Source organism: Danio aesculapii, chromosome 1, assembly GCF_903798145.1.
Source record: "Danio aesculapii chromosome 1, fDanAes4.1, whole genome shotgun sequence".
NCBI classification, from domain to species: Eukaryota; Metazoa; Chordata; class Actinopteri; order Cypriniformes; family Danionidae; genus Danio; species Danio aesculapii.
The window spans coordinates 30,446,804-30,472,330 of record NC_079435.1 but is presented as its reverse complement, the minus strand read 5'-3'; the positions used below and the strand labels follow the sequence as shown (position 1 = coordinate 30,472,330).

Genomic DNA, 25,527 nt, shown 5'->3' with positions numbered 1-25,527 from the left:
ACTCATTTCTAATAACTGATTTATTTTATCTTTGTCATGATGACAGTAAATAATATTTGACTAGATATTTTTCAAGAAATTTCTATACAGTTTAAAGTGACATTTAAAGGCTTAACTAGGTTAATTAGGTTAACTAGGCAGGTCAGGGTAATTAGGAAAGTTATAACGATGATTTGTTCAGTAGACTTTAGGAAAAAAAGGTAGCTTAAAGAGGCTAATAATTACTAAAAATATTTTATATTTTTTAATATTTTAAAATTTTAAAACTTAAAATATTAAAAACTGCTTTAATGTTAGCCAAAATAGAACAAATAAGACTTTCTCCAGAAGAAAAAAATATTATCAGACATACTGTGAAAATGTCCTTGCTTTGTTAAACATCATTTGGGAAATATTTGAAAAAGAAAAAAAATTCAATGGGGGGCTATAAATTCTGACTTCAACTGTACATTATGACAAAACAAACCTTTATTTTGGATGCGATTAATCATGATTTATATTTAACCCTAACCCTAATCCTTGCCCAGCACTAATAAGATATTTAATTTATATAATACAACTCTAAGGTAAAAACAGTACAAATAAAACAAGTAATTAAATAAATGCACTAATAGGGTATTATTTAATAAACACTCAAGTGCCAATTTTTATAGAGTTGCTTTCCTGATCTTCTTAAAGTGTACCTAATCTTTTCGAGGTAGAGACGAGACAACATCTCACCATATCACTGAATCAAGATGGGTGGGAGGGGATCTTACTATTTGAGTAGAATTGCTCTATGTGCTAATAAAAGGAAGGCAAGCATTTTACACTTTGATGCAGATAACCGTAACTCCTTTAAAGTGACTCCAAATAATGCCACAAGTGATTCAGGTTCTAATCTGTATTGATTAGCCAGAGACAGAGTGCTAAATATTCATTGCCTGTAATGCTCTAATTTAGGACAGGTTCAAAATATGTGCATTGATATAACCTAAGGATTACAAACCAGTTTGATATTTGGAAAGATATTTGGAAAAATGTTGGAATCTGTGAACCAATGACTTCCATTGTGTTTGTTTTACCTACTAAGGAGCCATTCACATGTTGCATCTAAAACCATGTGGAAAACATGTGGTGCATCGCTTGCTCCACCAATTTCAATGCGCTTTCCGAGGAACTAACAAACCCTTGCTGCAGGTCTGATACAAGCATTATTTATGGAGAAAATTAAAGGTGCCGCATTACTGCTGCCACTGCACCAATCTGCCTGTCAATACCACGATCCATCCTTCCCTCACTCATGAACAAAACTCCAGGATAATTGAACTCCTTCACCTGGGGTAAGGACTTTCCTCCAACCTGGAGATAACAATCCCCTTTTTCCAGTGGAGCACCATGGCGCCAGACTTAGAGGTGCTGATTCTCATCCCAGCCACATCACACTTGGCAGCAAACTGCCCCAGTGCAAGCCAACAGATCAACATCGTCTGCAAATAACAGAGATGAAATCCTGTGGTCTCCAAACTGGACCCCCTCCAGACCAAGACTGTGCTTTGAAATTCTGTCCATAAAGATTATGAACAGAATCGGTGACAAAGGGCAGCCTTGCCAGAGGCCAACATGCACTGGAAACAAGTCTGACTTATTGCTGGCAATGCGAACCAAACTCCTACTCTGTTCATACAGGAACAAGACAGCCCTTAACAGAACGCCTCTGACCCCATACTACAAGAGCACATTCCACAGAATGCCACAAAGGACACAGTCAAACACCTTCTCCAAGTCCACAACACACGTGGACTGGTTGGGCATACTCCCATGAGCCCTCAAGCACCCTGGTGAGGGTATAGAGCTGGTCCAGTGTACCACGGCCTGGAATAAAAACCGCATTGTTGCTCCTGAATCATAGGTTCAACCATTGGCCGGATCCTCCTCTCCAGTACCCTGGCATAGACTTTTCCAGGGAGGCTGAGGAGTGTGATCCCCTATAGTTGGAGCACAACCTCCGGTCTCCCCTCATAAAAATTGGAACCACCACCCCAGTTGGCCAGTACAGAGGTACTACAGAGGTACCCGACCTCCATGCGAACAATAAGATTACTTTTTTCATGAAAATTTTCCAAAATCATGTTTCACGTGTGTCAAGCATATGAAACATGGAACATTAAAAACCACATTAAAGGGCACATAGGTTACCCCTTTTTTCATATTTAATATAAGTCTTTTGTTTCCCCAGAATGTGTCTGTAAAGTTTCAGCTCAAAACACCCATCAGATTATTTATTATAGCTGTTTAAAATGTCTATATTATAGCTGAAAAAAAGTTGTTGCTGTTTTTTTTGTACTGGGCCTTTAAGGCTAGTCCTCCCCGCCCACCGTTCCCACGTGCCTGTCAGCAATCGCCGCCCTCGGCTGCCTCAGGAAGCAGATTTCACATAATGTGTGTGAGAAATACTACAGTAAGACATTAACAATCAGTATTTGATGCATTTTTTGTGAAGTTGCAACAATGAGTCACACACAATGTCATTACAAAGTTCACGCACACACACAGCGAGGACACACACACATAGTGCAGACACATACACACACACACACACAGAGAGAAAGAGACAGCGCGTTAAGCTTTGCACTCGTTTTGCATGCATATGTGACATGATACTGGTAATCTCCACTGCTGTATGGATATCTGTTATGTTAATGTACAAAATAAACCCGATTTAACAACCACAAACCTGGGATTGAAGCGTCTTTTATAATTGTTCTGACACGCGGCTGTGCTGATGAAGTAAATCGCTGTAATTCATTACACACATGCTCTGTTTTAAAACATTTTAAACTTGTGAAACTCACTCTTGATCACGTTTGATGATGATTGATGATCCTAGTAAACTGAACACACCTTTTATTCCCAGTTGCTTTGAGCTCATCCTCTCTTGTTGATATGGTTATACACGTGACTACCGGGACATGTTAATGAGCGCAGCTGTCAATCAATATTGGTGGGCGGGGGGACTGCACTCCTACATAAAGTTGCGGTCGATCTGAAAACCGCTCCAATTGGTCCACCGTTTTTATGTTGTTAAATTTGAAAAAAAGGACTGGGTGTGTTTATTTCACCCCAATATGACAGTTTATACACTATACTTACACACATTTCTGTCCAAACAGCTTGTAAAGTAGATTTTTCACCATAGGTGCCCTTTAAACATGCTTTTGAAAAATTTTCATGTTAAAAAAAAAAAAATCACAAAATCATGTTTAATGTGTTTCACATGTGATTTTAACATCACTGCACATGTGAAGCTCGAGAAGATGGATAGCACTGAGAAAAGGATAAATTCTGTAAATACAAAGCCTGAGCCAAATTTGATTCACCTTTCATGTCACATTTGTTGAGTTAAATGGGGGGAAGTGCTAATTTTGGCACTGATGCTGTAGAGGTTTCTGTTATTAGCTTTACAGGAACAGAGTTTCAGCAGACAGAGCAGAATTAATGTGTCCACAGTGGCATTTATATGCTGCAAATGTGTACCAGTTGAAATTAGGTTGTGGAGGAGTTTATTAGTGTTCCAGCATCATGAAGATGCCTATTGCGTCTGCAACCTGATTTTCCAGACTCTGTCCTTTTTATTCTCTCTCTTTCACTTTTTCCCAGGACTGCACATCCTCTCATTACAAGGAGAGAATGTGAGATGTGTATTGATTTAACACACACACACACTGACAAACACACACATTTTCCTTGAGCCAAGAGAATAGCTGAAGGAAATTCTCAGGGCAAAGCTTGAATTTTTATCAGCAGCTTTATTCTGCTGTAGTGTGGGATTTTTTGGCTTCCGACCAGTCCCACAGTAGACGGGAGCAGCGCTCGGCTGTGAAAAGCCACTTTGCCACCTGTCTCTTCTCTTAGCTTTGCTTTCAATCTTTCTCTCGTTCTCCTGTTTTTTAGTCCCCACAGGGCTTTCCCTTTCTTATGAATCTGCATTAAGGCAGATAATATTACACTATTCACTATAAATAGGCTGAAAATGATGTCATGTTCCAATATTAAACTGAAATATGCACAAGAATCCCACCTGAGCAATCTTGAAAACAAACTATGATATTTCTTGGGTAGTAGAGGTAAATAATAATTTACTATAAAATATTAATGACACTCCTTTTGAAAATATTTATGTCACAGGAAAAACAAAAAACAAACATCAATTCAATATCTTGTCTTCGGCCTGTGGCTAAAACAGGACAGCCGAGTGTTAGCAACACAAAAGTTAATCCCAGGAAAAGCAAGAACTGATGAAATGTGTAGCTGAATACAATAGAAATTACTCTGGTTAAAGATTAATGCAACTATATAGAAAGAAAATGATATATGCTTTTATATTTGAAATGCTTAAAAAGATTTTCAGCAAAGATTGAAGCATATTAAAATTATTTACTCGTATGAAATAAAAGTAAATGAAAATAAACTACTGTACATATAATGTAATGTCTAATTTCTTAAATACAAATTTTGGTCACACTTTATTTTGACGGTCCTTTTGTTGAATTTAAGTTACATTGCATCTACATGCCAACTAATTCTCATTAGATTATACAGTAAGTAGACTGTTGGGCTTAGGGTTAGTGTAGGTTGACATGTACTTGTAAAGTTTCTTATAGTCAGTTAAATGTCTGTTGAAGGAGCAGTATCAACAGATATTAAGCAGACAGTCTACTAATACTCAAATGGGCCATCAAAATAAAATGTTACCCACATCTTTAATCTAATCTATAGAGTTAAAATAGACATCTGCCAATAAATCATCATTAACAAATATCAGTATTTATCATTAAACCATTTGAATTGCAAAGTATCCGCTTGTTAAGCAGTGACGTATGAAGTACTGTTTCCGGGTGCAAACTGCTACTCATTTGAATTGAAAAAATTATCAAAGATTATCACCACTTTTTAGTCATATCACACATTTAAGTGAATCTTATATAAAATCATGGTGTACATGTCTCTGGATTTGCTGCATCGCAGACACCAATATTTTAACAATTTATATAAAATTATTTACTTTCTGGCTATCGGATATAAGGCATGGATACATATATTGCTTTCCCAGAGATGGGTTGCGGCCGGAAGGGCATCCGCTGTGTAAAACATGTGCTGGATAAGTTGGCGGTTCATTCCGCTGTGGCGACCCCGGATTAATCAAGGGACTAAGCCGAAAAGAAAATGAATAAATGAATGATGCATATATTGCGATCGTGATTTTCAAAAGTATTACATCACTTCGTAGCATTGATTATTACCATTTGATAGAGAGCTTGGACTCGGAAGCCGCTTCGCGTGAAGTCACCCTTAACAAGCGGATATATGTAGTAATAAAAAACTTCTTTTTTGACATTTTTTTTTTAATCTAAAGCCAAAACTTAATTAGGGAAACCCTATACTGCCATCCTAATCTCATAAGGACATGTAACTATTTTACATTTTGTCAGTTCTGTGGCTAATTCAGCCACTCCTAAACCCAGCCGTCATTGGGAGTAATCAAATCGTAGTAAATTGAACAAATGAGATCATAAAAATTCATAAGAATTAGCAACTAAATCAAAAAGTTACCAATTGCCTTGGTATAGCATTGGTATTGCACCTAAACCAATGACATGACTTTTTATGAAGGTTAGTGACCACAGTGACAACCACAACGTGCCTTAAATATACATTTGCAGCGAATGTTTTGGCAATATGTAATAATATGTACTATTTAGCACTGTTAAATTGTCACACTATAGCAATAGAATGAGTGCCAGGTTATAAATCTTTGCCCAAAGATAATGCTCAGGAACAAATGAAGAGTTCAAATACAAAAACCTCTAAATGCCATCTGAAATTTTCCTCTAAAATGAGCATTTTTATCAACCTCCTGTGTGTATGTTCAGTAATATCACTTTTATGGCAAAGAATAAGTCCTTTTCTGGTCTTTAAAGTGAAATATCTTAACATAAACAAGGAGGCTGAGAAAAATGTTTTCGGACGGCACATCTAAACTCAAATAATAGATTCATAAGGCCAAAGAGTTCCCTTTATACAGCACATAACCATCAGCAGTTTAGATCTTATGCTTAACTACTACTGTACATCAACACCAAAACCAGTGGCAAATATCAGAAAGAACTCTCTTTCAGAAGTTTGAACAAGAACAATCCTGCTTGGAAAACGTTCAAAACTACTTTAAAACTACATTCTTTGACCCTACAGTGGTGTTTTTATAAAAATTACAGTGAGCTTTCTCCTCTGTTAGTGCTGCTTGCAAAGCAGAGTGATACAAATGGTGAACAGTCCCGGTGCTGATAGCGCTGACTCTGGTAAAATATCAACGCTTCTGCAAAACATCTCAACCTGTCAGATTCAAAGAACAGAATAAACTCTTGTATAGAAATATCACTTTCTGCAGTTTACCATGTGTTTTGATGGTTTTATGACATGACCTAGGGAAGGATCTCTCTGTTTCTTAATACTTTGCTCAATAATACACTAATATCTTTGCTGAAGGAGCACAGTCTGCTTTTTCTAGTTGTAGCAAAGATTTTAGGATTAGTAATGGAGGATTAGGTGCATCTGTTTAACTGTCTATGGCAGATTTGATTTTGTAGGATTCTAAAGCTGATAAAATTTGTTCCACAGATAAAAGAGCCTTTTAAGACTCTGCTTTTATTCTTGGTTAACTACATACAGTTGCATGGGCACTTTTTTAAATGAAATAATTAAACTTTATTGAACAAACGCTAAATAAAGTTATTGTGTTGATGTGTGAATTTATGCCACAAGCTTCAATAAAAAAATGTTTCACCTCTTTTTGTAAGTTATTTATAAGATGTGTAAACTATAGCTAGTCATATTGCTTCTTCTTCTTAAAAAAAGCAGACAAAACTCCATATAAAGCTTTGTGCCACCTTGGGAATATTTATCTAGCAGTATGTGAAAATTTGCTTTTGTTCTGAAATGGCATTCTTTCCCATGATATGAGTTGGATGGCATGACTTTTCAATATTTCTTATTGAAATGTAATTTTGAATAGAAGACAGCACTAAACCTTGGCATCTCTCACTGGCCTCCAACTTCAAGTTTAGGTTATGAGTGAGAAATGAGGTTTAAGGCTGTCTTCTATCAGTGTTTCAATTGGAAATATGTGACATGACTAAAGAAAAATAGAACTTATTTTTTACATGGACGTTAAACAGATTCTAGTAAAGTTTTACTGGTACAGTAGCTGAACATGTCAGCCACATTCAAAATATTGTGTAAAAACAAACTTTGGATAAAAGAACTGGCTAAATTAATATATGTACAGCTGAAGAAAAAGTTATTAGCCCTCCTAAGTTTTTTTTCATACACACACACAGAATTGCCGAGGCTCGAATCAGCAATCTTTTTGCTGTGAGACGACTTCAACTGCATATATATATATATATATATATATATATATATATATATATATATATATATATATATATATATATATATATATATATATATATACTTGGTCTGTAAAATATCTCTTGGAAAAAGTTTAAAGAGAATTAAAATTTCTACTCATTTTTGTGTTGTATATTGAAGACTGTACGTTTTTTGATACACTGTGACTCTCTCAGGGGACCCGGTGGCCTCTTCCTGTGGTAAGAGGATTAAAATCTAATACTATTCAGCTGTAGTGTTTTCAGTGAAATGGTTACCTTTAGGTATTATCTCCATTCTCTCCACCTACAGTAATCAGACAGAATGGACTCTTGTTCTGTTTCCCTCTCAGTCTGCCTGAATTCAAAGACAGAGCGATATTTCACAGAGAGAAACTCTTGAGGAGCTCTGCCATTGATCTACAGCTCGCACACGCACAAACTGATGAGCCACTAAAACAATCCCGACATCGCTATTGTTCAGCTTCATCCCATCCAGCCTCTCACTTTTTTCCTTGCGGTAGTGATTACCCAAGATAGCGCTGCTCTGAGAGAACCTCATTATTCCCTCTGAGCCACTGGAGAGGTGAAACAGCCATTCCACTTCAGCTTCTACAGCTTTGTGATGCCCATTTATACTGCAAGCACAAGGTGGCAGATATTTTACATCGCAGCTGTCATTTGTGGATTTTAAAGAGTGGGCTGCAATTGTTGACACTGTTGCTGTAATTCCCATATGGCTTTATGTCCGATCTGCAATATATCAGCATGGAGAGCTGTCTAAACCTCATCCATCAAACTGGAGCAGCAGCGCAGAAGCTCTCTCCAATATTTGTGCATGTATTCACACAGGAAAGAATAGAGTTGCCAGTGTTTAGTGTGGTTCTTTATTTAGTTAAAAAAAATGTATTTGTGCAGCGAAACTGATTTAAGGCGCAGTGACATACTCTTGCAAAATTTGTGGACAAATTCCCTCACACGGAAATCACTTTCAAACCAAGCAGCTGTCTGACGAATGTTAAAACTGGATGGTAAAATGTTAAATGTGGTTACTGCCCAAGGCTAACATATTTATGCTTACTATACTGTTTTCAAATGCTTACAATGCAGTCACATTAACTGTTGCTCTGCTACTTCTTGAGTGAGTTCCAGTCATTTCTATTGACTTTATTCTTCATATACGAGCGGGCGCAGCCATTTTCTTTATGGCTAGATATTTCCGGTCTCATTCACTTACATTGATTTTTACGTTAAAAACAGATAATTATGCTGTATCATGTTGCAAACTGATATTTTCTTGTTACATTCTTCTTTTTTTATGTACAATTATGAACACACTTGTTTGTAAAGCAAGTAGTGTGACTGTTTTCTGCGGTTTATTCCTAGTCATTTCTCCCATAGGCAACTGAATTGGAAGTTCCAAAACAATCGCAAAAATTAACGCACTACATCGCAGAATAAGGTCAATAGAAATGTATGCAAACTGGAGTTTTGAAGTTCCCATGGTTCCCAGTTACAGTTAGCCACACATATTTGCTGTGCTTACAAACAGAAAGCTGTCTGGTTTTTTTCTGACTTCATACATCACAAAATTATTGATAACAGACATATTTGCCAACAGCATTTCACCAAAATTTCGTATATGCATTAATAAATTCATTAATAAATGTCAGAAGTAGGGTAGTAAAATGGGAATAGATGAAGAAGCTTTATTTTTTTACATTATATTTTTAAATCACTGTGTCATGATGCTAAAAAAAAAAAACATGTTACTCGAGTGCAATGGTCAACTTGCTATGAAAACCAGCTCAATCAGCAATAAATGTATCAATGATTTTTTGGAAAATGTGTCATTCATTCACTCAGTTGTGGAGTTTTTTTTAATTCACTACTGTATAATTATTCTTAAACTATCTGTAATTCATGAGTACTTTTATTATAGGAAACTTTCTAGTTTCAGAAATAGTTTACTTTTTACTTTTACTTTTTTACTCAATTTTATAAATGTAGAGGAGTAAAAGATACCACTTTACAATAAGTTTCTATTAGTTAATATTGATTTATGTATTTACTAATATGAATAAACAATGAGGCAGCATGGTGGTTCAGTGGTTAGCACTGTCGCCTCACAGCAAGGTTGCGGATTTGCGTCCCGGCTTGGCCAGTCTGCATTTCTGTGTAGAGTTTGCATTTTCCTCCTGTGTTAGCGTGGGTTTCCTCCGGGTGCTCCGGTTTCCCCCACAGTCCAAAGACATGTGGCATATGTGAATTGAAGAAACTAATTGGCCGTAGTGTATAAGTTAGTGTGTGTGTGGGTGTTTCCCAGTACTGGGTTGTGGCTGGAAGGGCATCAGCTGTATAAACATATACCGGAATAGTTGGCGGTTTATTCCACTATGGCGAACTCTGAAATAGAGTCTAAGCCAAAGGAAAATGAATTAATGAATAAACAATGAACAATATATTCATTATACAGCAGGGATGCTCAACCCTGTTCCTGGAGATCTACCTTACTGCAGACTTTATTTCCAACCCTGATCAAACACCACTAAATTAACTAAGTAGGATCTAAAGTAGTGCTTGGTAATTTAAGACAGGTGTGTTTGATTAAGGTTGTAGCTGAACTCTGCAGGACGGCCGATCTCCCGGAACAGGGTTGAGCAACCCTGTTATACAGCATTAATAAATCTTTGTTAACATTAGTGAATGGAAATAAAGTTGCACATTGTTAGTTTATATTAACCCACAGTGCATTACCTAATGTTAACCAGCATAAAAATAAATAAAGCATTAGTAAATGCTGATCTATGATTGATAAATGCTGTACTGTTGTTAATAAATACTGTAAGCATTGTTCATAATTATTTTGTGTTAGTAAATTCATGAAATAAAACTAAAATAACTAGTGTGACCAAGTAAAAATCAATTTAAACTGGTGAAATCATCACTTACTCGTGATTGCGGAATCTAATTTTTGAACAACTAAATCTTACAAGTTAACTTGTTAAACTGCTTCAAAATCGGTGAATTGGACAACTGGACAGTTGCATGTTGTTGAGTCAGCTCAATTATTCAAATGATCCATTCAGAATGCTATGTTATAATTAATTGATTTCAAATAATTGATAAACCATAATTGCCAGAGTACACAGGATTAACTATTTGTCACTTAAACACGCACAGTTTTGAAAAAAAATACAATGTGAGCAGAATCCATTGTGGCCAGGGAGAGGATGAAGCAATTGTACATGAAGCAAATGTGTTTTCAACTAATTTTTTCAGGCGTGTGACTCTTACATTATCCCTCACAGTCTGTATAAGCAGTTTGAATGTCTGTGTCAATGAAGTCTTTTTTCTGTTCTGGTAATATTTGTAAATAATGTCCGCAACAGTGCCGAAAAATAAATTTAAAAAAATGGGGACTTCCATAATGCTAGAAAGTCTCATTACTGTTAACATGGCGTTATTTGACGAATGAACCCAATAGTGGAACATACAGTATATCATCATTATCTGGCAGTGGCTTCCAATTCTTGAGTGTAGAGTGAAGCATTCGGAAGAGACCCAGACCACAAAACTGATAAAGGCACTGATGGAAGACAGGGATTGGAATGGCTTATAACTCCACAACTACCAAACCCACAAGAGTACACAAAATACACATGTCAAGTCCGAGCGCAGTGGAGACTGGCTTATTCAGTAACACTGCCTGAGACAACTAGTTTTCCACGTGGAATTATATTTACCCATTAGACTAGGTTAACAAATAAATGAAGTGGGTTTTAAAAAATGTGAAGTATTTAGTTTGCATATAAATCACTGTTGTTCCAAAACTGTGGCTATGTAAAGAAAAAAAAACACTAGGGCTATCATCGCGTTAACACATTAATTAATTAATTAATGTACGCAATTGTTTTATTGAGTGTTTTACGGAGTTTTTATTATGGTAAATTCCTTTTTTTCTGAATACCAACCCACTCATTCTGAAAATGTACCTCTATATACATTTATGGAGACTGCCAAATATGTCCCAGTTTTTGTTTTCGTGAATCCACCAGAGGTCGCTCTGTACACTTTTTGAAATCTTAAATTTCTCTCGTGAGTGCCATTCAAGCCTGCTGTTCTCATGTAAATCCACCAGAGGCTGCTGTCGATCCAACCAATAGTATTCTCAAAAGCACATACCTTCCCGTATCGTTCATTTTAAAAATGAAATGCATCCATACGTAGCTCTGGCTACATAATTCGTGATCTTGTAAAGAGCTATGTTTTCAGAAAGACCATGAGTTGCAACTGAATACACACAGACATACAATAGGTCATGGAGGGTGGGAAGGTTGGGTGGTAAACAGCACTGAGTTAAGATGGACATCATGCCTAATGCTGGGTTCACACCAAATCCAGAGCACCATCTCACTTGGTCTAGCTTCCTTGCAGGATGTTTTATTATTTATGGATTTGCATTGATTTTGAAGGTAATCTACTCACACAAATACATATTTTTTTTAGTAGTTCAATTCAGTTCAATTAAAATTTAGGTTTATTCACAATAATTATTGCTTCAAAGCAGCTTTATAAAGGTGCACATTATTGCATTACAATCAAATTCGGAAAAGATAAGGTTGTTAGTTACCATGACTTTATAAGTAATTAATACCTTTTACTAATTCCCTAATAACTAATAGCTAGGCCCACACGAAATCTACATACACAGAAATTTTTAGCCCATCATTGAGTCTATGTATTTACTTGTGTAAATTTACTCAGTTTTTAAATTAATTTCACTAATATTATTATGATATAATAATAGTAATATTAAAATGTTCATATGATTTATTTACAATACAGTTTGTAAACTAATATTTTCTGTCTTTTAGTAGATACAGTATAAGGTAGACTTACTTTGTTTACCAAATAAGTGGTTTGTACACATTAAATAAAAGTAAAAAATGTATTATTTTTTATTTTATATATTAAGTTTTTAGTTATGATATATGATAAACGTATTGTGAATAAATCCTCTGCAGAAATAGCAATAAATATCCACAGATTCTGTCTGGCCCTCTTAATAGCTTTTACTAGTGTATTGTGCACTATTATTTGAAAAGTTCTGTCCGCTGAAAATGCCACTGCTTGCAGGATATGCATTATAAAGTGCTGGGTTAACACCAAAAGCAAAATTAAGTATTCACTTGAGTAGATTACAGTAGTACTGTATGTGCAATTTACAGTATAAAATTTGCCTCAAAGCATCTTCTGTGCAAGTCCAAGTAATTCAGTTAAATTAATTCATGTGAAGGTAACATTTTCCCCCATACAGACTATGAAAAGGCTTAAATTAAATTGGTTCACCATTAAGTGAATACATATCTTCAGAAAACATCAAACAGCTTGGTTTATAGAGACCACTCTAACAATGTCTGTTACATTTTGACCGCTTTAACAATGTTTACATACTGCTGGAAGCATGGATATTCAATGTTTGGACAAAAATAAAACTCTCCTTAATCTCCTATAACTCCCCTCAATCTCACATTCTTACATTTTAATCTTTTCAGTTCTCAAGCACTTTTAAAAAAAGAATAAGTGAACTGTTCTTTTTTTCTAAGCGATGCTCTAGTTTTTAGCTCCAACACTCAAAACCCTGCCATTCTGCCTAAGATGGGTTTGTTACAGCAATGCAAATCTAAGCTGTTCAGCTGATATTTAATTGAAACACACTTTTATCATTTAATTAGGCGCACATTTCCTCTGAGAGACAAAAGACCGATACACTGTGTGTGCGCTTGTTATTTACTGCCTCAATTGTATTGGGATGGTGAGGGAGCAGCGTGTGTTTTCTCTCATAGCAATGCATTAGAGGGATCACTTTTTAAGCTGGCCTGATAAGACTCCCTTATTGTCTTGCCTTTCCTCTAGAGATCAAACTCAGCATGTCCTAGCCTATAATACTTTGGACTAGCGTGACAACATATTACACAACACAACTCTTAAATATTAGGTCTATTCACTCACCACTACATAACACAAAAGTATCAGCAAACAGGCTGTCATTATCATATTTCTGTGAGCTCTTCACTCTGAAGAGTAAAAATCTTAAAGAAAAAATGGCATTTCTGTCATAAGTGCATATTTAAAGCATTGTATACAAATCTACAGATCTAGAAAAATGTGGAGACCCCTTCAAAGTTATCATCAATATTTTTAGTAAAAGATTCTTTAGAGCAGGGGTCAGCAAAGGGCTAGTGTACTGCAAAGTTTAGCTCCAACCCTAATTGTAACACACCCGAACAAGCTAATCAAGGTACTGCTACTTTAGAGCATTTGGCTCATGCCTTAAATATGGGACAAAATATATGTCAAATATGTCAAATGTTTGAGGCATCTACTTATCATTTCAATAAATGCTCTAAGTGTGTTTCTTTGTGTATGTGCAGTGCAAGAAATCAAAGAAAAAGAGAGTTTTGACTGAGTGATAAAACCAAGCAACAACCTCCCGCTCTCCCTTGTGAAGCTAATACGGAAGTAACTGAAACTGCAATTCATCAAAATTCCACTAGTCCTGGCTCCATAATAGAGCACATGTCTATTGAGCCCAATGTTAAAATGGCCAACTTTACAGCAGAAAAAAAGGTGTTTACAACCTGGTACAAAGAACGATTTTGGTCGATATAGCTGATATTACCCTTCATGACAAATGTGAGGGGGGTGAATTTTTTTATAACTCATCTGTTTTGTTTATAAAAAGTTATATTAAATCTGCATAATTAGTGGTGTGGCCACTAGAGTGACAGGTCTTGCTGGTTGCCGTCACGTCGCCTCAGCTGATTCTGGCTAATTAGCAGCTGATTTCGGCACATATATCGAATTTTTGTTTTGTTTTATGTGGCTTTACACAGTCAATTGCCTTTTGGAATTATTTCCTACATTTATCAGATAATATGGCATGCTGTGTGCACTTAATTGTATACACAATTCCATGAAAATTATTCCACGAAATTATATACTTATATACCATATCTATAATTGTATTTGTTTTATTTAAGATCATTTATCATTTATAATTTTCCTCAGAACTTGAAAGCACTCCAGAATCTGACAGATTGATTAGCTGTAGACTATAGAAGTTATGTGAAATGTTGTCATACAGTGTTATAGCTGGATTTCATAAATAGCCTTGCATTTACTAACAGACTATATTTGAAGTAACTGGAAGTAATTTGCGTTTTCCCCCTGTAGAACAACATCATAAAAACAATGCTTGGTGGCTCAATGTATTCCAACAATGTTTTTTAAAAGACCAAACACTTAAAAGACCAAATGATATAGTATACAACCAAGCACATGTGGTCAGAACACAAACGAGTCTCAGGTAATGAAGTATTAAGCGTTTCTCCCAAAATAAAAGCCCATCTAAGCAAAATGCAAGCAGGCATCTATAGCTCCGTTTTGCTCTGTCTCTTTGCCCTTTTTTGGGCACCCCCTGGTCATCGCGATGACGTGCAAAATGGTGATGGTTGGCCACACCAACTCGTAGCTTCATTTGCGCTCTTCAGAAACCTATGGGTGACATCACGGATACTTTGTCCATATCTTTTACAGTTAATGATAAAACATATACATACAGGACCTAACTTTTTTCAAACTTGCCAATGGTCGTTGATGACTTTCATTTGAGACAAAACTGTGTTTAAGAAAATAAATCTTTTATTAACAAAAAAAATTACAAAAACTTTAGCTCAATAAACTACTATTTAGCTGTGTATTAATACTTAGTAAGGTAGTAGTTGGGTTTGGTTATTGCATAGGTTTAGGGTTAATTGATTACAGTGAATTAATAATAGGCATGTAATAAACCAATTGTAAATTATTTGAAATTTTACTCAAACTAAAATGTTACGCAAGGATTTTATGCACTGCAAAAGCTGAAGGCTGAAGCAAATTACTTCAAAAGTTTGTCTGTGAGTTACAATGTAGCTGTTGCTAAAGCACTGTAAACAAATACTTGCCCTCATCACTTAATCCACAGTGCAACTGACTATGGCAGCTGGTTTAGTCCAAAAATATGCAGTATTTTTGCAGCTAGATCTGTTTTCATTACAAACAAAAAGCTCCAATGTTTGAAAACATACCCAGACCACCTCTTCAAGCAGGTTTAGGTACAGTATGTTTGTTTGGTCCACTCAAGTGTGATTGCAGCATTGACATCAGCCCAAATGAGCCGCAACAACAGGAAAACAAACTCTAGTGCAATTCAACCCAAACTATACAGAGCAGGTGTGAAAGCACCCTAAACATTACACTTTCGGAAACAATTGGAAATTAAATGTAGCAGCAAAACGAATGATTTAACATGTAAATATTTTTGTAGAAAATACACATTAAAGCAACACTATGCACTATTCTCTTGTGGTTCCCTCTTTGTTGTTGTTAAGCACAATTGCCTTTTGAAAGTGTCATAAAACTGTTGTTGCATTTGCATTTGTTGACTAACCTGAAAGAGCCAACTTAAAATGAAACCATGTTCACTGAAGCAGCCTGTGTTACACTACACTATGTCCCACAAATATCAGCACATGAATTATTTATAGTTTCTTACTTTATTTATTGTTTATTTATTGTTTTCTCAAAAATATGACAAAATTACAACAGTATCTGGATGCCGCATTTATGATGCAAGCTGAGACTGTATCTCATAGTGAAGCAATGTCAGACACAAGGGAGTTAGTGATGTCATGGTGAGGGGTGGGGTTAGGTAAGCCTATTAAAAAGCATTGGATGCAGCTCAGATTGCACTGCACCAGGTCTGCATCCAGACTCCTGTCTAAAATTATGGCAGTATGTTAGTCTAGTTTGCACACACATAATTTGCATGTATAATTGTTTACAAAGAAGGTGATTTTTATAATAGAAAAAAAAGTTAGCATGTCATGTGTCCTTAATGCCCATAAATCTTATACTTATATTTTATACATTATTGTACAATTACTAAGCTTTGAAGTAACAGGACTCTTTAGATCAGATGTGAAGTAGACTGAATAATTCATTTTTAGGTCTTGTGTGTTGAAACAGATGCACGATACACTGCAAAAAAGCAGTCTATCTAGATATTCTTAAATAGAGAAGCAATTTGTAGACAAGCAAAAAAAGACTTGTTTTACAAAATAATATGCTAAAATTAAGTGAAGTTTTCCTTAAAACAAGCAAAATAATCTGCCAATGGTGTAAGTAATATAATCATATGTCAAAAGGAAAAACGAGATTCCCCATCGGGAGGGAAGTTCCCCAACTTCCAATCTGGGCATTTCGTCAGAATCCAATCATCTGAAAGAGTATAAAAACGGGCCAATTAGTTGGCGGCGTCAGCATGCACAGCTAGTGTCAATTACAATTAATCTTGTATAAAGATGCAGCTTGTGCCACGCCAAGACATCCTTTACGCTTTCAGAGCCTTTCACTAAGCGTCTTCTAGGGTTTTCTCCAAGTGAATCTTCACAGAGAGAGAGAACGAGAAAGCAGGCTGCTTCTCCCGGTCCAGACTGTGCGATGTGCGGCAGCAGATGGTCGAGCTGGTTTTCTCCCTTGCCTGGCATTCTTTGGGTCCGGTCCTCCAGAGCGGTACGAATTTCTAAAAGAGCAACACAGTTGTGCAGCGCGTCTTTTTTAATTTCATTTCTGGATGCAGTGGTTTCTTGTCACCAGATGATGGGCACTGCTTTTCATGTCTGGGGGTCCAGCATGTTGATGCGGTGCTCGCGGGCAGTGCATGCCATCACTGCAGTGGCATATATGTTGCGCAGTTAAGATCGCGGCTCGCTCTTGCAAATGGGCGACCCACCCCAGTTGTCCCCTGCACCGCGGTTGGTACTCGTGCAGATCTGAGGGACACAGTGGGAGTAAATCCACCGCCCTCGGGCTCTCTGACCTCTCGCTCCTCCACGCGCTCCATCCTCGGATGGTCGCCCTCTCACTTGATGACACAGAGGATCAGATGTCCATCGCTGCATCGGAGGATGGCCTGTCATTGTCTGATAAGGATTCGAACCTGCTCCTTCCCTCCGGGGTGGTGAGCACGACGTCGGATCTAGAAGCAGACATGATTGCCATGCATTCCCGGGCTGCTTCGGCCGTGGGCCTGGAGATGGTTTATCCCCTGACTAGACTGACTAGACTGACTAGAGGGGTGTCATGTGGAGGATGTAAAGAAGGCAAGACCTTCTAAGCCTCCCGTCCCCTTATTACCAAAAGTGCACCGTAAGCTTACGCACTGCGTGCTCCTCCACCCTCACCATGCATGCTATGGCCACTTACCAGCGCTACCAAGCGCAGGCGCTGGCCCAGCTGCACGAGGATGGTTCCGACCCAGGCCTAAGCATGAGCTCTACACTGCAACTGACTATGCTCTGCATACCACTAAGTTGGCTGCGTATGCCTGGAAACTCGACCCCAGCTGTCCCCGGGGCGTGCGTAATATGCATTTCTCCAGTGAGCCTACTCGCACAGATATTATGTAATGTCAGGGAGGATGAGGAACAGGTCTATGTATTGTGCCTCTCTGGCTCAATCGGACCTGTATTTCAGCTCTCTCTTCGTGATGGAACCTCCCTGGCACATCCCCTGGAAGAAGCTTCTTCTCTGGGATGGGCACCATTTGGCACCTGCGCCCAGATCTAGGGAACCCCACATGTGTTCCATAGGTGGAGCGTGGAGGACTTAGGTGACCAACTGATAAGATGGTTAATGCCATCACTTAGGCTAGAGCACCCTCTACAAGGCATGCCTACTCCCTGAAGTGGAGTCTATTTGCTGTGTGGTATACTTCTCTCCGAGAAGGACCCCAAACATGCCAAATCAGTGTGATGCTATCCTCCTTCAGCTGGCTGGAGCTAAGGCTGTCCCTTCGCACTGAGGGGTTGGTGTTATAATCATCCCCACTCTGAGGATGTGGCAAGGCGGCGCGCTGGGAAAGCATCACCTTATCCAGTTCCCAGAGGCACGAGCTGAGGATAATTAATTCTATCCTGTTCTCCTCTCTTACCCACTTGGAGATCTCTCCTAGAAGAGGTCTGCTCAATCCACTCAACTCAGTATCTTTAAGATTTCTGTCCAGCTAGACAGCTCTGCTATTTGCGGTGGCATCGGTCAAATGGGTGGGTATCTGGAGGCATTTTCGGTCAGCGAAGTGTGCCAGCGTTTTGGGCCAGCCCATTCTCATGTTTTTCCTCACTTAGGTGCCCTAGGTTCCTACAGCGTTTGTTTTAAACTACATAGTGAACCTGCAAGCGCTGCCCACGGAGGAGACAGACCCAGCCCCTTTTTGCTGAGTCCTGTTCGCACTTTGCATATTTATATGGACCGTGCTCAGAGCTTTTAGATTCTCTGAGCAGCTCTTTATCTGTTACGGTGATAGGCAGAAGGGAAGTGCTGTATCTAAACAGAGCTTGGCCCACTGAACCGTGAATGCCATCTCCCTCGCTATCAGAGCCAGGGAAAGCCGTGTCCCCCAGGAGTGAAGCGCACTCCACTAGGAGCGTGCATCCTCTTGGGCGTTTGCACGTGGCACCTCTCTAACAGACATTGTAGAGGCAAAGTGCGTTTTCTCGGTTTACTAGTTAAGATCCCCACTTGGCGAACCCTGGAGAGTGGATGAGTCAGGTGCTTGGCCCGTTATGTTGTTGGCACGCTCGCTAGTCAGCCCGCGTTCTGGGTATAGGTGCCTGCTATGCACGATCCCCACTGGCGATCCCATATGCTCACTCAGCCATGATGAAGTCCCCCCTTATAGGTGGGCTAGTGTCTTCCCTCCCCGCTAACCATCTTCTCATATGAGTACTCACCTTTCTCAGGGCTAGTCCATATGCCTTTTTGCCACCAGGTCTCCCCATTTGGGGAGCAGGTAGTCTTCGCAGCGTCGGAACTGCTAGCTTTCCCAATGGACTGTTGTATTTAAAAATTCCTAGAATTAGCTCTTATTTTTACGACTCCATGAAAAATATTTCTAAACCAGGAACAGGTAAGTGTAAGTAAGGGCCAGGGGACATGTTGGAAGACTGCGCCTCTGGTGATGCAGGTGCGCTCACGCTGTAGCTTGGCATAACCTCTCACCAGAGACGTGGTAAGGTTCATTTGTTGTGGCGTTTTCCATAAATTTCCCCATAGTGGAAGTTTCCACATAGCATTGAAGTTCCCCTCCCGATGGGAAAATCAACGGTCACTAAAGTAATCCTATGTTCCTTCGCCACAACGATTGACCCTTAGCTGTTAGACATAAAGGCTCTTTCAGCTAGAAAAGGATGTCTTGGCATGGCACAAGCTGCATCTTTATATAAGATTAATTGTAATTTACGCCAGCTATGCACACTGACACCGATAACTCATTGGCATTTCATTGGCCCGTTTTTATACTCTTTCAGATGATTTGATTCTAAAGAAATCCCCAGAGGGGACGCTTTCACATAACATTTCCGTTCCCCCCCTCGGGGAACGAGGGTTACTTTAGTAATCGTTGGGTTATTTTGCTCCCTTGCTCCCTAGGATGCTCCATGAGAGCAATTCAAATCCACTAACAGAAAAACTAACAGAAGAAGAATCTCATGTATGTGAATTAGTCAGAAAGTTTTCATGAGAAGTTCAAAGTTTCAAGGTTGAATATATATATATATATATATATATATATATATATATATATATATATATATATATATATATATATATATATATATAGGGCTGTTTAATTCTCTTTCTCCTCTACATTTCTTAGGTACAAGAGAACAACTGAGTATTTTAAAAGCCAAAATCATATAAATGACAAACAAAACTGCACAATTACTTCATTGAAGTGCTGATTGACTGTACACTTTAATAGCCTTGAGAAAGTGCCCTTTGTAAAATAGTTCAGTTGAAAGGTTCTTCCAAATGAGATTGAGAAAGTATTGAAAGTACTATTTGGAACAGAAAGCAGCAGTGGGCACTTAAAATGGTCTGCAAGTCAAAAGTCCATTAATTTTCCCAATTGAGAAATAGATTTTTTTAACGATACCGCATAAACCTTTCAAGAGAGGCTGACTGTTAATCTATGGTACAGCATGTGCTTCTTTTAAAGCCCTAACTCGTAATGTTTTAAATTTCATTTTAATATTTTCAGCTTTGCCAATCAGAGAATATTAACAAACAACAAAAGGAGCTCAGCTGCAAGTGGCACCCACCCACTCACATTTATCACTTTTGATATATTTCTGGGGATATTTCTCTGTATAGAAAGTGTGACGTTAATAGTTTTCATTTCATAAAGTGTTCCATTTCACATGCAATTTAGAAAAAAAGTAGTAGTAGTATTCTGTTAGCTAGATTTGCATTCATAATATAACCCAAGTTTAAGTTGGCCAGTCGAATTTCTTCATATTCTGACATTTTAAATCGGATGTTTTAAAAACAGCTCATAGATTACAGATTAGTACATATTAAGAGTTTGACAGCCGGTCTACTGTGGCCAATTTGAATTTGAATCGCATCTAGGCAGGAATCAATTTCCAGTTCTCAATCCTTCAGCCTTTCCTTTTCTATTGCAAAGTGTTTTATTCAGTAGTTACATTAAAATGCTTGATATTAAGTGAAATGCAGCAATTACTCTGACTCCCTGTGGTTTGGCTGAAAAACACAATCCTCTGCTCAGATCTGCTACAGTAGCTCATTTAGTTGCTCGCTTAACTGTGTTTTAAGGTGAAAGTGGGCTTGTAATTCAATGGTATATGTCATACATTCAGCTGGTTTAGTCACAATGTAGTTTTTTTCTGTCTGACACTCAAATAGGTAAACAATCAAGCATGTAAAAGTAAACTGCGGTATTTACTGAATATACAATGACCTACCGATGCACACCAGGTCCATGAAACCATACATGGCATAACAGATCTGAAAGAGCAGGTCTTGCCGTTGCCACTTGGCCGATGGGCTGAGGGATGACCACACCAGCCAGGAGATACTGGCTATCAGGAACAGGGAACCCAGAACAGCTGCAGCTATCTGCACTTTCTCTATCACTGTCAAAGAGATGGCCTGCCACTGGAGGAAGAAAAAACAAAACAAAAACAATATGTTAAACTCGCTGAAGTACCAGTTCCACATTTGACATATTGCCAAACCTGATGCATTCATTCAGCAAGATGGTATTATCGTTTTATTTATAAACATATAATCCTTTTTTAATAGTAGAGACCTTGTATTTATTAAAGATATGTTTACAAAGAAAAAACACAAGGTTAACTGTTTTTGAAATTCATATCTACAAGTTTGTTGAGTACTAAATTGTCATATTAGAATAAATGCAGCATCAGTGAGCACAAGGTATTCTTTAAAAAATAAATAAATAATTAAAAATTCTTACTGACCCTAAAATTTGAATGGCAGATGTTTTATGGTATAGGCGAATTACCAACCTACATCACACATGACATCACACGAGTTCCCAGATGCAAAAAGTGTTGTGGGTAGGATGGCAAATTAGAAAGTCCAAAAAAAGAAAACTTTTACCGTACACCACACTGCTTTTAATGCCAAACGCAGACATCTTTGGCTAAAAGGGAACTGAATGAAGTGAGGACTTAATTAAAGATGCTCGACTCTGCAGTTCTCATTTTATATCAGGTTCACGCTATGCTGAATCATACAGATTACTTATTTTTGATTGCAGCAATGATTTTAGCAAAAACAGTTAAATATGGTTAATTAAAATGCTTTATAAAAAAATAATTTTTGAGTAACATAAAAAGAGTTCTGTTCTTGCCCAATCATTACAGTAACATCATTAATATATTTTGAGAAGCTGGAGCAATGGATTAAGCAAGAAATTTCAGGTTTACCTCATGTTTAAAAAGCCAATTCAGCAACCATGGTTTGAAAAGACAGTCTAGTGTCTGTAGTTTCAAATACGCTTGCTCCTTTTTTCTTTACTTTTTTTTCGCTATACTATAATGTTCTTCTAGTGGATTTTGATGTAGAATTACAGCTCTAATAATAAGTAAATCAACCACAAAAAGCACAACTGAGCAGAACAACAACTTTAATTGCATGCATCAACTACACATGGCCACAGAGAGGCCTATTGTGCATCTTTAAAATAACTAAAACAAACAAAAACATAGCTTCGTTTGATGGTCAGATCAAAAGAAAATAAAAAAAGCTAAAAATGAAATCAGGGAAAGCAGAAGTTTTGAACCCAGAAAAGCACTTGAGGTAACTCAATATAAAAGGAAAAAATGTTGCTTTTAGTATTGTGGAGGTACAATGGAACAGTTACGGTATTATATAACTACATGTACACAGTATTCCAATGTGCACATACGGCTAAAGCATATAAACATTACCCTCTAATGCATGTTTTTTTTTATAAAGTCACATATACAGCCATGTCTAAAAATGTAGTGTACATTTATCTTTTCCAACAAAACATTACTGTGCACAAAGTGGGATCTATAAAGAAATGATTTACTGACTCTGTTGTGGAAGAACTTGGCTAGACACAAAAAGCCAACCTATAACTCACTGAACACCTTTGGGATGATGCTGAGCCAGACCCCATCGTATAAAAACAGTGTCTGACCTCACTGATGCTCTGATGTCTGAATGAGAGCAATGTTCCCTGCAGCCATGTTCCCACAGCTAGTGGAAGGGAGGACTGATGCCTTATTAATGCCCATGGTTTTGAGACTTCCTGTAGCTCAAACAGTAAAATACAGCGGTAGCAAAGCCAAGGACATGGGTTTGAGTCCCAGAAAAAGCAATAACTGATGAAACTCATGTAATGCCATCTTGGATAAAAGTGTCTAATTTTAATTAACCAGCCTGGCCATTTATATCTTTTAGATATGAACATTTATTTGAACATAGTATGTACACAACAGTACTTGGTGCTCAACTGTTTTCCCCTCACAGTGCGTACATTTGAATACCTTTTTATCTATTTGACTGTCTTCTGTATATTCTGATTATAAACTAAAGGCCCCAGTGTACATCAAATTAAGTTCTCTTTTGTTATTCCCCTGCAGGCACAGGACGTCAACATGACATCATTTTGACGTTGTACCCCAATGAACCCTGACGTTGTGGGGATGTTGGGTTTTGTTTGAAAATGAAAATCAGGTTAATATCAATGTCTAATATAAAACCTAAAATCAACCAAATATCAACGTCTAATCATGTTACATCTTGACGTTGTGTGGACGTTACCACTATGGCATCTATCAGATGTTGGATTTTGGTCACTTTCCAACACAACCTAAAATCAACCAAATATCAATATCAAAAAAACGTTGTTCTTTAGATGTTGGCTAGACATTGAATTTTTGTCACCTGACATCATGACTTAAATCTAACATAATATTAATGTCTTATGATGTTGTGTGCCTGCTGAGTCGTTTGAGGCCATAGAGAAGTTCTCAGCCAGGAATAAGTATGAGTGATAATGTACTGTTTTCAAACCTTCCGCCACCCCTGTGGTGCAGTAGGCGGGGTAGAAGATGTGTCACACTGTTTGAGTGAAATCCTAAACACAACAACAATGGTGGCTGGTGACAATAGCTAAATTAAAAAAGGGCAAAATTTGATCTTTAAGGAAGCCTTAAAAATTGGTCAGCTAAGATTTCACTTAAGTGCCTCAAGCTGAATTCCTGGTCCATTTTAAAATATATTATTGAATATTGAGTATTGAAATATATGATGTGACCTCTCATAGTTTTATAAATCCTGCATTTATTCTATCTCTATGAATGAGCAGTGTCATCAATTTTAACATGATTTTTTTCTTTATTCAATCACACTTATTTTCACACTGAACACTGAACCTATGACTCCTAGAAATCCTGTATATTTAAACTGGCCAGAGAATTTGCTTGCCGTGAGCCTGAGACTGTAGGTTAGGGTTAATAAGTTGATTGTACTTCAAACTTATCTAAAATCATCATACAATTTTTCTCAATTGCTTTGGCACATTTTTAAAAACAGACTTAACATTCTCTAAACTGTGAGTCCAAATTATAAAACTGTTTGCTGGAATTTCAGAACTTCAGAACCAGACCATTGCAAGTCTACAAAATGTAGTTACTCCCCAAAACACTTCATTCATGCTTCAAAACTTAGTTATTATGTCAGTAATTTGGCCAAGGCCACCAAAACAAAGTGTGTTTGTCATTGTGAGCCACACTGCTCAAAATGATTAGTTGTTTTTTCACCACATTGGAATTGGAATGTCTTTATTGTCCCCGAAGGGCAATTAGGTTTACAGCAATAGCCGACAGTTAACAGCAACAGGCTAAACAGACGCAAAGCAATCTCAAGTCAGCCAGAAAACATGACAGAAGAGCTAACTGTGGGTTCTTCTTGAAGATTAGACAGAGTGAGTCATTTAATTATTTGTTTTTCACTTATAGTGAAGTGAACTGAATAGTCATTGTTCATACGATTTATGTTTGTAGCTGCATGTTTTTATTATCCATGACCTACAGCATTAAATGGCACAAAATAATTAAAGACCGTTCAGAATTGTGATGCTCTTTTTTTGTGCTATCATTGTTTAATGATGTCAAAACTAAAATTGTTTGGTGGACGTCGGTCATGGTAACTTTTATTTCCTGGTTTTGTTCCGGGAATTATTCATTTACAAATTAAGCACTGGCTCCAACCCTGATCAAACACAGCTGATCCAACTAATCAAGGTGTTCAAGACTACAATAGAGTATTAAGCAGGTGTGAGTTGGAGATGGTTGAAGCTAAACTATGCAGAGCTACGGCCCTCCAGGAATTGAGTTTGAGACCTGTGCTCTAAAGTGTGAGTGCAAATCTCAAAAAGGTTTGCTGGAACTTCATAACTTTGTTGCACATCTGCAAAAAGTAGTTACTCCCCCAAAACATTTCATTCATGCTTCAAAAAGTAGTTATTGTGTCAGTAATTTGGCCAAGGCCATTAAAACATAAAGTGTATTTGTCATTGTGTGAGCCTCGTTGGTCTAAATGATTAGTTGTGTTTTCATCAAAACAGTCCATCATGGAAATTAAGGTTTAAAAAGCTGATATTTGTTGAGGAGTCAATAATACTGTACATAGGAAA

The 25,527-nt window shown here is 37.5% G+C and overlaps 1 protein-coding gene across 1 annotated transcript in view; it reads right to left on the bottom strand.

The window, feature by feature from the left end:
* marchf4a (membrane-associated ring finger (C3HC4) 4a) overlaps positions 1 to 25,527 on the bottom strand; it is an 80,605-nt gene that overhangs the window by 6,084 nt on the left and 48,994 nt on the right. Inside the window, exon 3 of the mRNA XM_056458649.1 lies at positions 21,296 to 21,488. Within this exon, the coding sequence (XP_056314624.1) occupies positions 21,296 to 21,488 (193 nt within the window). The remainder of the gene's footprint in view (positions 1 to 21,295; positions 21,489 to 25,527) is intronic.